The 12,842-nt window shown below is 44.5% G+C and overlaps 1 protein-coding gene across 1 annotated transcript; it reads right to left on the minus strand.

Moving 5' to 3' along the window:
* Positions 1-932: 932 nt before the first annotated feature.
* Positions 933-10,555, minus strand: LOC116501766 (protein mono-ADP-ribosyltransferase PARP12-like). The gene is made up of 9 exons (XM_032207344.1): positions 10,508-10,555; positions 9,162-9,208; positions 7,924-8,035; positions 7,330-7,450; positions 6,179-6,269; positions 4,825-4,900; positions 3,901-4,031; positions 1,855-2,006; positions 933-1,240 (listed from the first exon to the last, which is right to left on the minus strand). Exons 3-9 carry the CDS (start codon positions 7,978-7,980, stop codon positions 960-962), a joined length of 909 nt encoding a protein of 302 aa, XP_032063235.1. The 5' UTR covers positions 7,981-8,035; positions 9,162-9,208; positions 10,508-10,555; the 3' UTR covers positions 933-959.
* Positions 10,556-12,842: the final 2,287 nt, after the last annotated feature.

Genomic DNA, 12,842 nt, shown 5'->3' on the forward strand with positions numbered 1-12,842 from the left:
CTAAATCCCCATGCAGAAGTACTCACTGATGAAGCTGCTTTTCATTTTCAGTAGTGATCTCATCTCTCAACAACTCACTAAGATATTCCCCAACATTTTACCATTCAAAGCCCTGCTTGGGCTATAGGTTCAGTATCACCTTTTGCCAAAGACTGCGGTGCAGCCTGCCGTCTCTTTATTGGGTTGGCACAAGCAAAGCTGGGAACTGTCCTCGCTGGTATTTTGGGTTTGCAGTTGTTGGTTCTGTGCTTTATTGTGTTTGTTTGTGTGTTTTTTTGTTGTCATTGTTGGGTTGGGTTGTTTGGTTGGCTTTTTGACTAAGTCAGTTTTCAAGTAGGTGAATGCTCTGCATCTGATCCTGCCCACCCTAGTACAGTCATCAGCAGTAGCACTGGGAGCAGAGCAGCAACCCACACCCAGAGGTGGGATGGCTCCTTCTAGCAGTGACATGAACCGAGGGTTGTGCAGTGACCCTGAAATAACGTGGGCTTCTCAAGGAGTGCTTCTGCTTCAGATCTGGTAGCCCAGCCCACGCAAAGTTAAAAACAGCTACACCTCAGCAGTCACACATCGCAGTGCACCCTTAGAGCAGCACCCACCAGACCCCTGCCTGATCTTCTAAATGAAGAATCTGGCACCTAATTGCTGGAGGCTCTGTGAACTCCCTCCGCAGTCAAAAATAATTTTTACGCATTCAGAAAACTCCTTTTCTTCCAAACTCCTCTCTGTATTTTTGCATCCATCCTCTCCTCTGTGCCGTTTCCTCTTCTTCAGACCAACAAAAACTATGCCCCAAAATCCCACAGGGGATTGACATTGGTTTGCTGCATGACAAAATGTTCTCTAGCTTCTCAAAGGAAATTTTGACATTAGCAAGTTCTAAACTTGTACAAATATGAAAATATATATATATATTGATTATTGTTTCAGTGAAAATACAAAGAAGATTCTGCCATTCACTACAGAATCACACATGAAGATCCAACGCGGTACTCCAAAATATAGGCAGGGTAAATCTGGTACTTCTCAAAGATGACAAAAATTGAAGGGTCTTCTGGATCATCCACGCAGCTGTCGTAAAGCCTGTTGGGACTGCCGGGTCTGGGTGGAGGACGAAGGTACTCAGATTGTCCCTGAACAAATTGTCCAACAAGAACCTGAGCTACAAACATGCTGTAGTGACCACTCCTAGAGGAACTGTAAACATGAGCATAACTGGCATCTCTGGCAAAGTAGCTTCCTAGGGACCAGGAAAATACACAGGTAAGACAATGCATCAACCAAAGAACAAATATTTGTTATCTGCCCTTTGGCAGATAGCGATTCAACAGCCCCAGGTAGCTCTACACACATCCTCACCATGTGTTTTCATGTTGGCTTCTTTTAAAGCATCAACAGATGCTAGCTGCATTTCTCAATCAAGCTCTCTGTTCCACCTGACCAAGAGCTTTGCTATTCTGCCAAGAGGGATGTTTTCAGACCCCCTGACAGCTGCTGACACTGCTTACAGTGACGCAGAGGCATGCAGATGAGAGTGCCCTAATGGCAGGAGCGCCGTGGTCAGGGACAGTCAGTCACCTCACACAGACCCACCAGCCTGGCCAGCATCTGGAGCCCATGCTGCTGAGGCCCCTGAACCCACTCCTCCCAGGCCAGCAGGTCCTGCTGTTGCCTTTGGAGTCCCACCACAGCTGGGGTTGGGCCCATGGTAAGACCACACAGGTTGACCTGATGGCTTTCACTCTACGCAACTTCACAAATAACAGAATGGAAGCATGGCTTCTTCTCAGCTCTTCCCTGAGCTCTAGAAACACCCTGAGAGTTTCAATGCAGGTCCAGCCCATGCCCTTGTACCTTTTCCATACGCTGTCCCATTAACGCCACAAATCCTCCAGTCAAAATTCTGCTCACAGATGGCTGGCAAAAGGGATGGATTTGTCCCATGGAACAGGAGCCGCTCATCCACACATTTTGATTTATTGAGCTTCTTCATCTGCTCCTTTTGCCTAATGACAAAAATGAATAACTTGTTGCCCTGATTCAAGCAAGGACAATTTCCCAACCCAGCTCCTCCTACTTTGGGGTTGTGGAGGAACAGTGATGCAAACTGCTCTTGGTGGGGTTCCTGCCCGCCTTGCCCTTCTGCTGGTAACTTTACTGTACAGCAAACCAAAAAGTTCTTGAATCATCATGGACCCAAAACTTCATCAACCCAAAACTTCATATCACATTAGAGAGTAAAGAGACAAACATCTCAAGCGGGAATTGTTCCCAGGTTATATAAATCATGAATGAATAAATATGGTTATAAACAAACAGTGTGAAGCCACAGTAAAGACTGTAGAATCTCTTCCTGTAGCTTTACCACATAAAAAGTCCGTTTTTTAAAACTCCCATGTAGAAGAGACTAAGCAATAAAAAGAATAAATTTGAGATGGCACGACTCAGTCACAGCGAAGGAAAGCATGTTTCTTTTTGAATAACGTAAGCAAGACCCACACATACAACCTGTTAGGTCTTGCAGAAAAAGTCTTGTTTCCACACCCACACAGGAACACAGAGGCAGAGACAGGCAGGGGAACCCCAATAACCTGATTAGGAAGAAAGAAGGCTCAGCCCTCAGAGCTCCACAGGGGAGCCTCAGCCCCAGGGGCTAGGGGGACGCCCAGCACCACAAGCAATGGAGAGACTCTGGAGCACCTGATGGGCTGAGGTGGGTACTGCCTATGGGGGTATGGGACTCCCTGTGGGATGCAGGGGAAAAGTATTTGGGGATTGCACAAGATTTATAAAGGGATGTTTGAAGGGAGGAACAGAGGCAAGGCAAGGGAAGGTTCAGGGTGGCCTAGTGAGGAACACACATGGGAAAACAGATGGAAAAGGGCAAAATGGGCTGGTGATTTATAAACAGGTGACTGACTGGTCAGTAGGCTTGTGTAGCCAGGCCCAGCACCTGATCCATGCAGTCTGCCCTATCTCTTCATTAAACTCCATTTCTAACTCTTATCCTGGGCAACGGACCCTCCAGACCACACGCAGGAGCACATATGGGGGTATGTGTACAGTAGTTGAAGTGGGGCCTCAGCTTACAAGCAACTGCAGCAAGGATATGCATGTGTGAATGTGTGATCACTAGTGAATATCAAGCTGGACAGTCAGTGAGGAGGGTAAGTGACCTGGGACACGGGTATGGGAGCAGTCATAAGTCTGGGCCAGATATTGGATAGAGCAGAGGGTCTGGTTTGCCTACCAGGGGGACCAGGAGGTTCAGGACAACTACAGAAGGCAACATGAAGTACAGAGGTCAACTGAGATCCATTTGCACATTTGTATATCTGTGCAGAACACAACTGGAGATGAGAGGACCCCAGGGCCAGCACATGCATAAACTGAGTGTCTAAGACCAGATCCTGAGGAGACACATACCACTGTGCATATATATATATGTGTGTACATATATATGTATCTATAATATGTGTATCTGTGTTTGTATATATACATGTATTTACCTGTACTTAGATACATAAATATGTGCACATGTATTTTCCAATAACAAGCTTTCATTCTGATTAGCCAGAAGGGAACAGGATGAGATTGTTGGCACTACTTATGATTGCATGAGTGCTGTGCTGTCTGTGTTAATTTTTGTGTTCAGATATATCTCTATCAAGAGATAGAGATGCACTTTGTGCGTATATGCATGTATTTGGGCATGTGTGCCTATTAGAAATAAGTTCTGAACCTCACTACCAGCTAGACCAGGACACATGGGAGTGCGGCAGTCTTAATTCTGTTGGACTACTGCATTTGGCAATTCCTATCACAGCCTGCGAGGACAATAGATCAGGAAATTGCAGTGCTCTGCTACCATGAGAATAATGAAGTAAAACAGATACTAACCACTGAAAAACTTGCCATAGTGATGGGTTCTGGACCCTCTGTAGCCGACAGATGTTGTAATCTTTCATTGTTTTCTCAAACAGCCTCTGAATTTTTACATATTCGCTGGAACTGGAACTGAGCTCTACCAACTGAAAATTTTAAAAACATCAAAAATAAGGTGTTACTAGTAGTAACAGCTCCCAGCCCTTCCAAAGGACTCATCAACCTCCTTGCACTAAAGGAAAAGCCCTGCCATTAAAATCATGAGCTTCTGCTGTCTCTTCACTTAACCATCCTTTCCCCACCATCACTCTCTCTCCACATGTTGGAAGCACAGGCACTGAGGTGCTGATGCACAGGAAAATGAATGTAATACCACACAAACTGCCTTCAGTGGACACACTTCTTATGCGTATAGATTAATTTTACTTCAGATTAACCCAGATCTGAAACGCATGGCAGTATTCAGTGTGGAGAAGAGTGGGTATCAGTTTCACCTTAATTTGACACCCTAGATCCTTCTAGATACTCTCTTACAGGGCCAACCCCTAGTTTTACCACAGAAAATAACATTTTGCCTTAAATAGACTGAGGAAATACTAAAAATCCCCTTTAAAATGCAATTTATCCAGTTTATCAGAGGATAAACTGCTGTGGAAAGAATGCATGGGACAGGCTAGACCAGCAGTGCCCTTAGCCTGCATGGTATATATGCGGGATCTCAGAGAGCCTCCCAGGAGACACAGATCTATTCTGAATGTGGCACCATTAGTCTTGTTTCACCTCATAGTTGCATATTGTAGAAGGTATGTTTAAAAGCTCAGACTACCTCAGTCACCTTGGTCTTTGGAGATGAGGGTCATGTTTTATATAGCTTACTGCTCAGGAAAATTAGTGCAGAACATAGTTCACTTAACCCACTGGAGAGGTGAGAATACATACCTTGTACCCAATATCAGGCACTGCTGATTGGTCCCATTCTGGAGGGCATGAAGAAAATGATAGATTCATGTCCTGGCTAAAAAAAAAAAAAAAAAAAAAGAGAGAGAGAGAGAGAAAGAGAGAAAAAGAGAAAGAGCGCGTCACAATCCATAACACTTCCAACCAAATCCTCTTTCTGGAGAATCCAGCTGGCTTTTCAGCACCCTTCAGGCATCCTGGGATTTTCATTTTTATTTTACCTTCCACATAACAGTTACCCCTTTCTCCAGTTTCTCCAGTTTAGATGTCCATACACATTCTAATAGCACTAATTAATTTCTTGGCAGGCCAAAGCAGTGGTAGGAGTACTTCAGTCAAGAAGTAACAGATGCTCATAGCCAGTTGGTTTGTAAAACTGCTCTCTGATAGACCTCCATGTGTGCTGCTTGCACCTCTAGGAAACAGGACCATGAGCCCTCACTCTCCATGTGGCTACTCATCTCTAAATCACCAGATAGATGGGCAGCTTGTCCCTCCCTGTTCCCAGGAACAGCCTGGCAGGAGGCCATGGGTGGACAGCAGTGCCCCCATGCACTACTGCAGCAGTCAGTGCTTAACAACTCCCAGCACAAGTCTTCAACCGTCCACCTGGCATGAATGTTTTATCACAGGCAATCAGAGCGTTAGCATCTGTTCAGGAACTTCGGTTTGTTTTGCCTTTAAACTTTTGGTTGAACCTACCCTTAAATTTAACTCTTGGCTTCTCATGCATTGACAGTGAGTTTCTGAAGCTTTTTTTTTTTTTTTTTTTCTTTTTTAAGTAAAACAATAGCCCAACTGACTTTTACAGCAAATGTGCCCAAATTCTGTCATGCTGAACTTCCTTTAAAAAAGCCATATACTGACTATCCCAAATAATTGCATCCTGGTCACTTCATTTAGGGGATTTTTTTTTTCTGTTTTATTTCATACTTAGCTTTCCAGGGGATGTCATCTATCTGCTCCACAGTTCTTGGGAGGTAATACCCTGTGCACAGTTTTGCATTGTTGAGGCATAAATCAAGGAACAAAAATTCCTGGCACAGTTGTGTCAGCCCTGTGTGACCTTACTCTCACAGAAGGAACAAATCTACTCTATGGGTCTGTAAAGGCTGCCAGAGACTGCCGCTAAATATCCCTCAAGCATGCTTCACAGAAGTATTGCATAATTTACAAATATACTGTCACAGCAAAATTTCCTGTTAAACTAGTCAGCAAAAGGTTTCTAAAAGTGAATTTAAGAAATCTAAACTTGAATTGTAGAGAGGTAAGAGGAATTTCTTAGTAGAAAGGTGGCATCATCCAGAGACATTATGAAATAATCAATGTATAGTACCTCATGTTGTGTCCAAATGGAGGGGACAGAGCTTTTGGTAATCGGACAACTTTTCTTCGAGTTTGAGAGAACAAATTTCTTTGGACCATGTCTTGAAAGAAAAACACAAAACCTCAATAATTAGATAACTTATTGCCCGGGGACACACTGAGCCTTTAGAAAAGAAATACAAATAAAACAGGTAGCCCTGAAGGCTGAACGGTGATGTTCTTTCTATCATGTCCACCCCACTCCATACTTCTTAGTTTGAGACCATTTCCACTTGGGTAGCTTCTCCTTGGAGATCATCAAGGTCAACAACCTACTAGCATAGGCTGTGAAGCTCAAATGCAACCATCAACTACTGCACCTCCAGATGCATTCACATCCAGGCTGTTGGCCAGAGAAAACCACATCTGATGTCTGGCCTGCAGCAGGAGGATATGATGGAGCCCATAAGTCTGGCTTTTCTGGCAATATGGGTTTGTTAGCTGGGGTTGAGGAACATCTTTTTGGTCCTGCAACAATATCACAGAGCACACACAGTGTGGCATTGCTAACTATCCATTGTTTCCTCCTTTAAACACCATTCTTTTTATTCATGCCAAGAAACATTTAAAGTTTGGAAAGCTAGCAGAAACCTTAAGATGGTTAAATAAATTATAAATAATTAGAAACAGAAAAACATTTCTTATTTTCCCATTCTCTCCCTGTGTAACTAGCCCATAATTTTTCCTTTGCTGCACTGTGTTTTCTCTCCCCGTAACTATCTTGCAAGATGTCTACCAGAGCTTACTTCTTCACCATTTGATTTTTTAGTTCTTACATTTATATATTAATATTATTTTTTTAATTTCTCATTTCTCCTTTTCTGTTACGTAAACTTGAATGCATAAGCCAGATGCCATGAGGTGTTTATTCTCAGTTTTTGTTCTAAATGTACAGCATTGTCAGAGATGCTTTTTTGACCACAGATGCACAAGTCTGTAAGTTTGAGCAGAGTATCTCAGAACTGCAGAGAAATGTACTTAATATTCAAATTCAGCTTGGAGAAAACTTATTGGAGGAAAAAAGACATGCTCAAAGAAACCCAGACAGAGCAACAACTCCACATGACGGAGGCCACCTTAGAGTCAGCTATGTAATGAATGGTAAATAAAGAGATACTTCACCTTTAAAGTTTAACTCATATATCTGTGAACCGGCTGAGAATAACAGAGTGCCTTTAGGGTCAGCTAGAAACGCCTTCTCCAGATCTGCAGAATTTACCGTGGCAGGTGAATGATACAGATGCTAAAGAAAGAACAAGGAAATTATACTGTTAAACTAGTCTTCAGTTTAGGTGACTCTGTAGGGACATACCACTTTTTCCCTAAGCCACAGCAATGAGATGCCATGTGGAACTAGTCTCTAATACTTCCAGCATTTTGTTCTTCAGGGATGTAGGGGTACCCCACAGGGAACAGCTGCTTATAACAACAGCAAGAAAGAAGCATTCAGTCTGTGTGGTCAGCTTCAGTCAAATTACTGCTGTTGCCTCTGGAAAATGAAATTGTTTTTCAAAGCTAGTCTTTTGAAAGCTTTCACTGAGTATCAGTACTGCTTTGAGGGACAATGAGTAAGACAAATCCACCAGGGTATCAGAGCAGCATTGCAAGGACACCAGCAGGGCACGTAGACCACACCAGCTGCAGAACAATGTGCCCTAAACAATTCTCCAAAGATGGTTGAACAAGAGCTCTTGGCATTGACACCGAGGACCTCACCTTTTTCCCATACTCAATCCACTCGAAGTCATCAAGCCAGTACCAGATGTTCTCCATTCCGAGGTACCACACGCACAGAAGTGCTGGTTGATGCTTGGCTGCGTCCTTACCCCTAACACAGAAAGAAAGATCCAGAATCAATATGTGTCTTTTCCAAAGCTGTCTAAATATATGATATCTCTGATGAGGTCAGAAGTCTAATCACATCTCAGAAAAGAAGACCTCTTGGGCTGGAAATTGCAAAACCAAGGAACTGATATTTGTATGTTTGGCATGGCACGCATCAGAGAAATGACCCTGAGTTCAGTGACTTGGGCCCAGGTCACTGTTTTTCTCTAAAAAATATATAATTCTAAAATATATTTTGGAAGAAAACACAACTGACACAATGATCTCCGCTTGTTAAGTGACAAGCAGTGGTGCCACCTGGCTAACAGTAGCAAGACCTGGCTTCTAGCAAATTCCAAAATCCAAGTGCCTTCAGAAAGCACCAACAGCACCACCCCTCCTTCATGGGTCAGGAAAACAAAGCAACCCCTCACAGGTACTGCATGAGGACAGGAGCCCTGGTGCCATCAGGGGTTTGCAGGGCCTCTGTGAGGAAAGGCTGAGGGTGCCCCATGACAGACAGAGACAGATCCAAGGGCTGGACCTCAGGCCTGGGCCCCACCTGCTCCTCCTAGGAGGAGGCAGAGCAGTCAGGAGTGACAGAGAGCCTGGGAATAAAGAGGGGGGAAGGTGATGTTCTGATTTCTGTCTGTTTTTCTCCTCCAAATCCATTTTAATTATCAACAAATTAGATTAATTTTCCCCAAGTCAATTCCATCTTGTTTGTGATGGTAACTGGTAATCTGGTGATCTTCCTGCCTTTATCTTACCCCACAAGCTTTGGCATCTTATTTTCTCCCTGTTGCAGAGAGGGACAGGAGAGCAGCAGGGTGGGCATCTGGCTGCCTACCAAGATCAGCCCACCACAGGTACTCGGCAAACCCTCAGAAGAGGAACAAATTGCTCACCAGCAAAGTCCCCTCCCAGCACTCTGCCCTGAGGTACGCCACCTCCAAAGACAGGAGAGCTGACCGCCTGTAATTAAAATGCAGAGGGTTTGCACTTTGCTTACTGCCATGCTTTCTCCTCCTCCAGTTCTGTACCCCAGTCCAGATGACATTTGTCTATGCATCACTTCACTGTCCCTACAACACAACCTTATCACAGGTCACACAGAGCTGCCCACCTACCTGCACCGGAGTTTACAAGGGTCTGTGGTAGAGCTGCTCACAGCTGCCTGAAAAATATGAACACGGTGTGCAAATGGAAATGATTGTTCATTTAACTGGCCCTGACACCCTTCGTGCTTTGGCAGGGATCATGGGTATTCACAGCAGGCTAACCCGGGGAAAACAAAGGAAAACTTCTGGAGTTGGTTGCAGTGCAAGGGTCCACAAAAAAAAAGGCCTGGCAGCCCCACAGACTGCCAGGGCAAAGAGAAGGAAGGGCTCGGGTCTTCTTTGTAGCCTTAGCTTGTTCCACTGCTGTCTTCAGACCGTGGTTGCTCTGTATACATGGTAACACCAGCCAGGCCTGTTCCTAGAAAAACACTCCCGATCTCCTGATTCATTTTCTTTCAAATCCCATTGCAGGGGATTCGTAAGACCCAATGCTCCCATTAACTTTTTTTTTTTTTTTTTTTTTAATGCAGCCACCCTTTCTCTCCCCTCTGCACAGCAGTATGCTGCTGCCATGGCAGGAAAACGGGAAGTTTTTGGATACTATGAGTGGGATGTGACGGAGAAAAGTCAGATGAAGTTTCCAGCAGTTTTTCTCCCCTGTTCCCCCCATCCCTATTCCCTCTCCCGTTACTCCACACACTATTGCTAATCCCCGCTCAGACCCAGAGCTCCTGCTCTGCTGTCACACCCTCTGCTTTCCGAAACCATAAGCTTGAGCCCTGCTTTCACTTTCACTCTCTAGTGTTTCTGCTCTGTATTGTTTTATTTCCGCTCAACATCTTACCCCAACTAGAAAGAAACAGAGGTGAAGCACTTAATAAACAGACAGAAATATGTCACTATCAAGACACCTCGTGTCCTTCACCTTTTCCTGAGGTGTTACTATCTGTTCTTGCGCAAGAGAGATACCCTGTAAATTTGCCTTTCGTTTCTCCGCAGTAACAGCTTGTGTACATTAAAGACAACCTCACGCCACTTTACACACTTCCTCCTCATTCATGGTGGATGAATTGAGGAAGGCAAACGCAGCGTATGGTCTGATTAACAACAAGCAGGTGTCCTTCCAGCAAAAAGCAAAACCCACAAACCGTAAAATCACCGACTTCCTCCCCTCTCCCACCTCAGATGCACCCCAGAAAAGATGTCAGAGCCCCTCAGACCACTACTCACGGTCCTGCCACCAGGCTGCTAAGCCACCACCCCTGGGTGTGTCAATCACGTGCTTGTGCACCGGACCAGCCTCTGAACCCTTGCTCCACGTTGGAAAGATCCCCTGCATTCAGCTCGACCTTCGGAAATGAAATATGACCAGCCTGCTAGAGCCCCACGTGAACTCCTAGCTGTATGTCCAGTACCTCCTTTTCCCTTCGTGCCTCGCTGCGGGACGTCACAAATGCTTTGCCACTAGCCACCAGCCCACAGGAAGAGGAGCTGAACAGCGTTTCCTTCTGGTTATTACATCATATGCATGTACCCCTGCCAGGCATGAGCAGAACGGCCAGGCGGAGCTAATGCTTTTGGCAGATGCATCAGTAAAAATCAACGTTCCTGTGAGCCAGCATAGCTTAACTTTCTTGCTGGATTTCTGTCGTCATGTACCTGTGGTTACCATGCACCGATGCCTCCTGTTCCTCAGACAGCCAGGGATACTCCAGATCTTCTCCTTTCGAGATTCCTGTCAGGAGCAGCTTCTTCTGAACATCGTTTTTGGAAGCCCAAAGCTACCATTGCCTTACAAAACATACACTGATCTCAATACAGAAAAGGGGTGCAAGTCCCAGCACGTGCTCTGTGCTGGTTATGCATCATTCAGAGGGGTTTTCAGAGGGCAGCATTGCACAGTGACCCAAGCCAGTGCAAAGCAAGCACAGAGCTCAACAGGGCAGAGTTAAACCACACAGAGCTCTGGAGTCTCCTGAGAATCTTTATTCCTTTACCTTGAACTCTGAAGCTCCTCTCTGCTTTTCCCTGCAGAAATGAAAGGAGGGTGAAGAGCTTTCCAACCTGATCTCTGGCCTTCCAGTTCAGAAGATTGACAGAGTTTCCCAGCAGAGCTCTGAAGCATAATAGCTCAAGTAATGCTAACCACGTAAACCTACTCAGATGCAACCATTCTATTTTAGTTTAGTTACACGAATTACATTCAGTAGAATTGCCCAGAACAGTTTTATCTCCTGATGATCTAGTCAGCCCAGTGGTGGCAAAATATAAAGCTCTGTTTTAGTTTCTGGAAAGGCTGCACCCTGAGTGCATTTTATACACACAGGATAAAAATAGAAACAGAAATGTGATTATGAAGTTGAACCTTGGTTCTTCCCCATCTAGCTTTTTCCGACTGGCTTTTCACCTCCTGTATAGTATCTGTCTCTCATCTCCATAGTTGTGCAACTTCTATGCTTCTCTGACTGATTAGATTTATAGGATCAGATCCTGCAGGTTCATTTTTGCATATGTGAATTCTCTAGTAAAATACTCTTCTGAACTGAAGCCAAGCTTTTCAGTAGACACAAGGTACTAGCTCTAGGAAAAACATTCTGGCTTGGTAGAATATGTTTGCATAGCTCTGCTTGGAACAGCATAGCATCCTCTCTAAAACAAACAACTTGCCACAACCTGGACACCTGAACTCACTGTAAACTGATACCTTCTGACTTCTTTTTTTTATTATTATTACTTTTAACTGCAGTGACTGCCATGTAGCTGTTGAACCTCAGATTCCTGCTGTCAATGTAACAGCAGTAGTAGAAGTGTCTGCATTTTGAGGATCTGACAGGTCTGTGAACAGACATTCTACATCCCTGCAAGATAAGATCCTTTTCCTGCATAGTCAGCAGAGGCGCCCAGGTGTGGTTTCCCTACATTTGTCAAATGATTTATCATCCATTAAGAAACCACAGCCCACTTATTCTTCCCCCCACAAATTCCAAGTCTCATTCCCGTTTTCTCTTCAAAGGAAACAGATGGAAAAAAATGATGTTTCACCCTTTCTAAGTGTGTATCTGCAGACACAAAGCAGCTCTGTTGCAATTGCAGATCACTCTAAGGTTTGACACAGGAGAGCTGGTGCTACAGGGAGCTCACAGGGGTCTTACAACACAGGAACAGGCTGACAGCACCTCATGCTTCTACCTCAAATGCAGAAAAATCCCCCAAACCAGCATGTAAGGAGGTGTATTTGGGCCACCTTTGGGTGGTGGGGCTCCCCTCTTCTGCAAGGTCTTCTGCACATTGGTTCCCCAGCCACACACATGGCCTGAGGGGGCACAGCCTCTGCTTGGGAACCCAGAACTGTTTCCAAATCTCACTTCAAACGACACTTGAAGGCAGTACCTTCTTTCCTAGGTTGTGATGCTTTTCCCAGGAAGTCTGCATTTCCTGTTGAACAGCTTCCAGCAGCTTGTAAATTAATTCATGGGGCAGGGAGAGGATGAACCTTGCAACTATGCTATTGCTCTCACAGGTCGATTTAGCACAAGAACAGAAGCGGTCTTAACAAGAATAATAATTCCCAATTGCTTAAAAAAAAAGTCCTAATTATTTATTTCCAAATCTTGATAGTGCATTTTACAAGTTTTGGTAGATTACATTGGTTTTGTAAATGCTACTTAGTTTTCTAAGTACATAAATGCTTGATACAAAAGGTTAAAAATGCTTCACATTCTGCTCTTCCTCTCTTCAGTGGCCATCAGC

This window comes from Aythya fuligula, chromosome 1, assembly GCF_009819795.1.
Source record: "Aythya fuligula isolate bAytFul2 chromosome 1, bAytFul2.pri, whole genome shotgun sequence".
Taxonomy (NCBI): Eukaryota; Metazoa; Chordata; class Aves; order Anseriformes; family Anatidae; genus Aythya; species Aythya fuligula.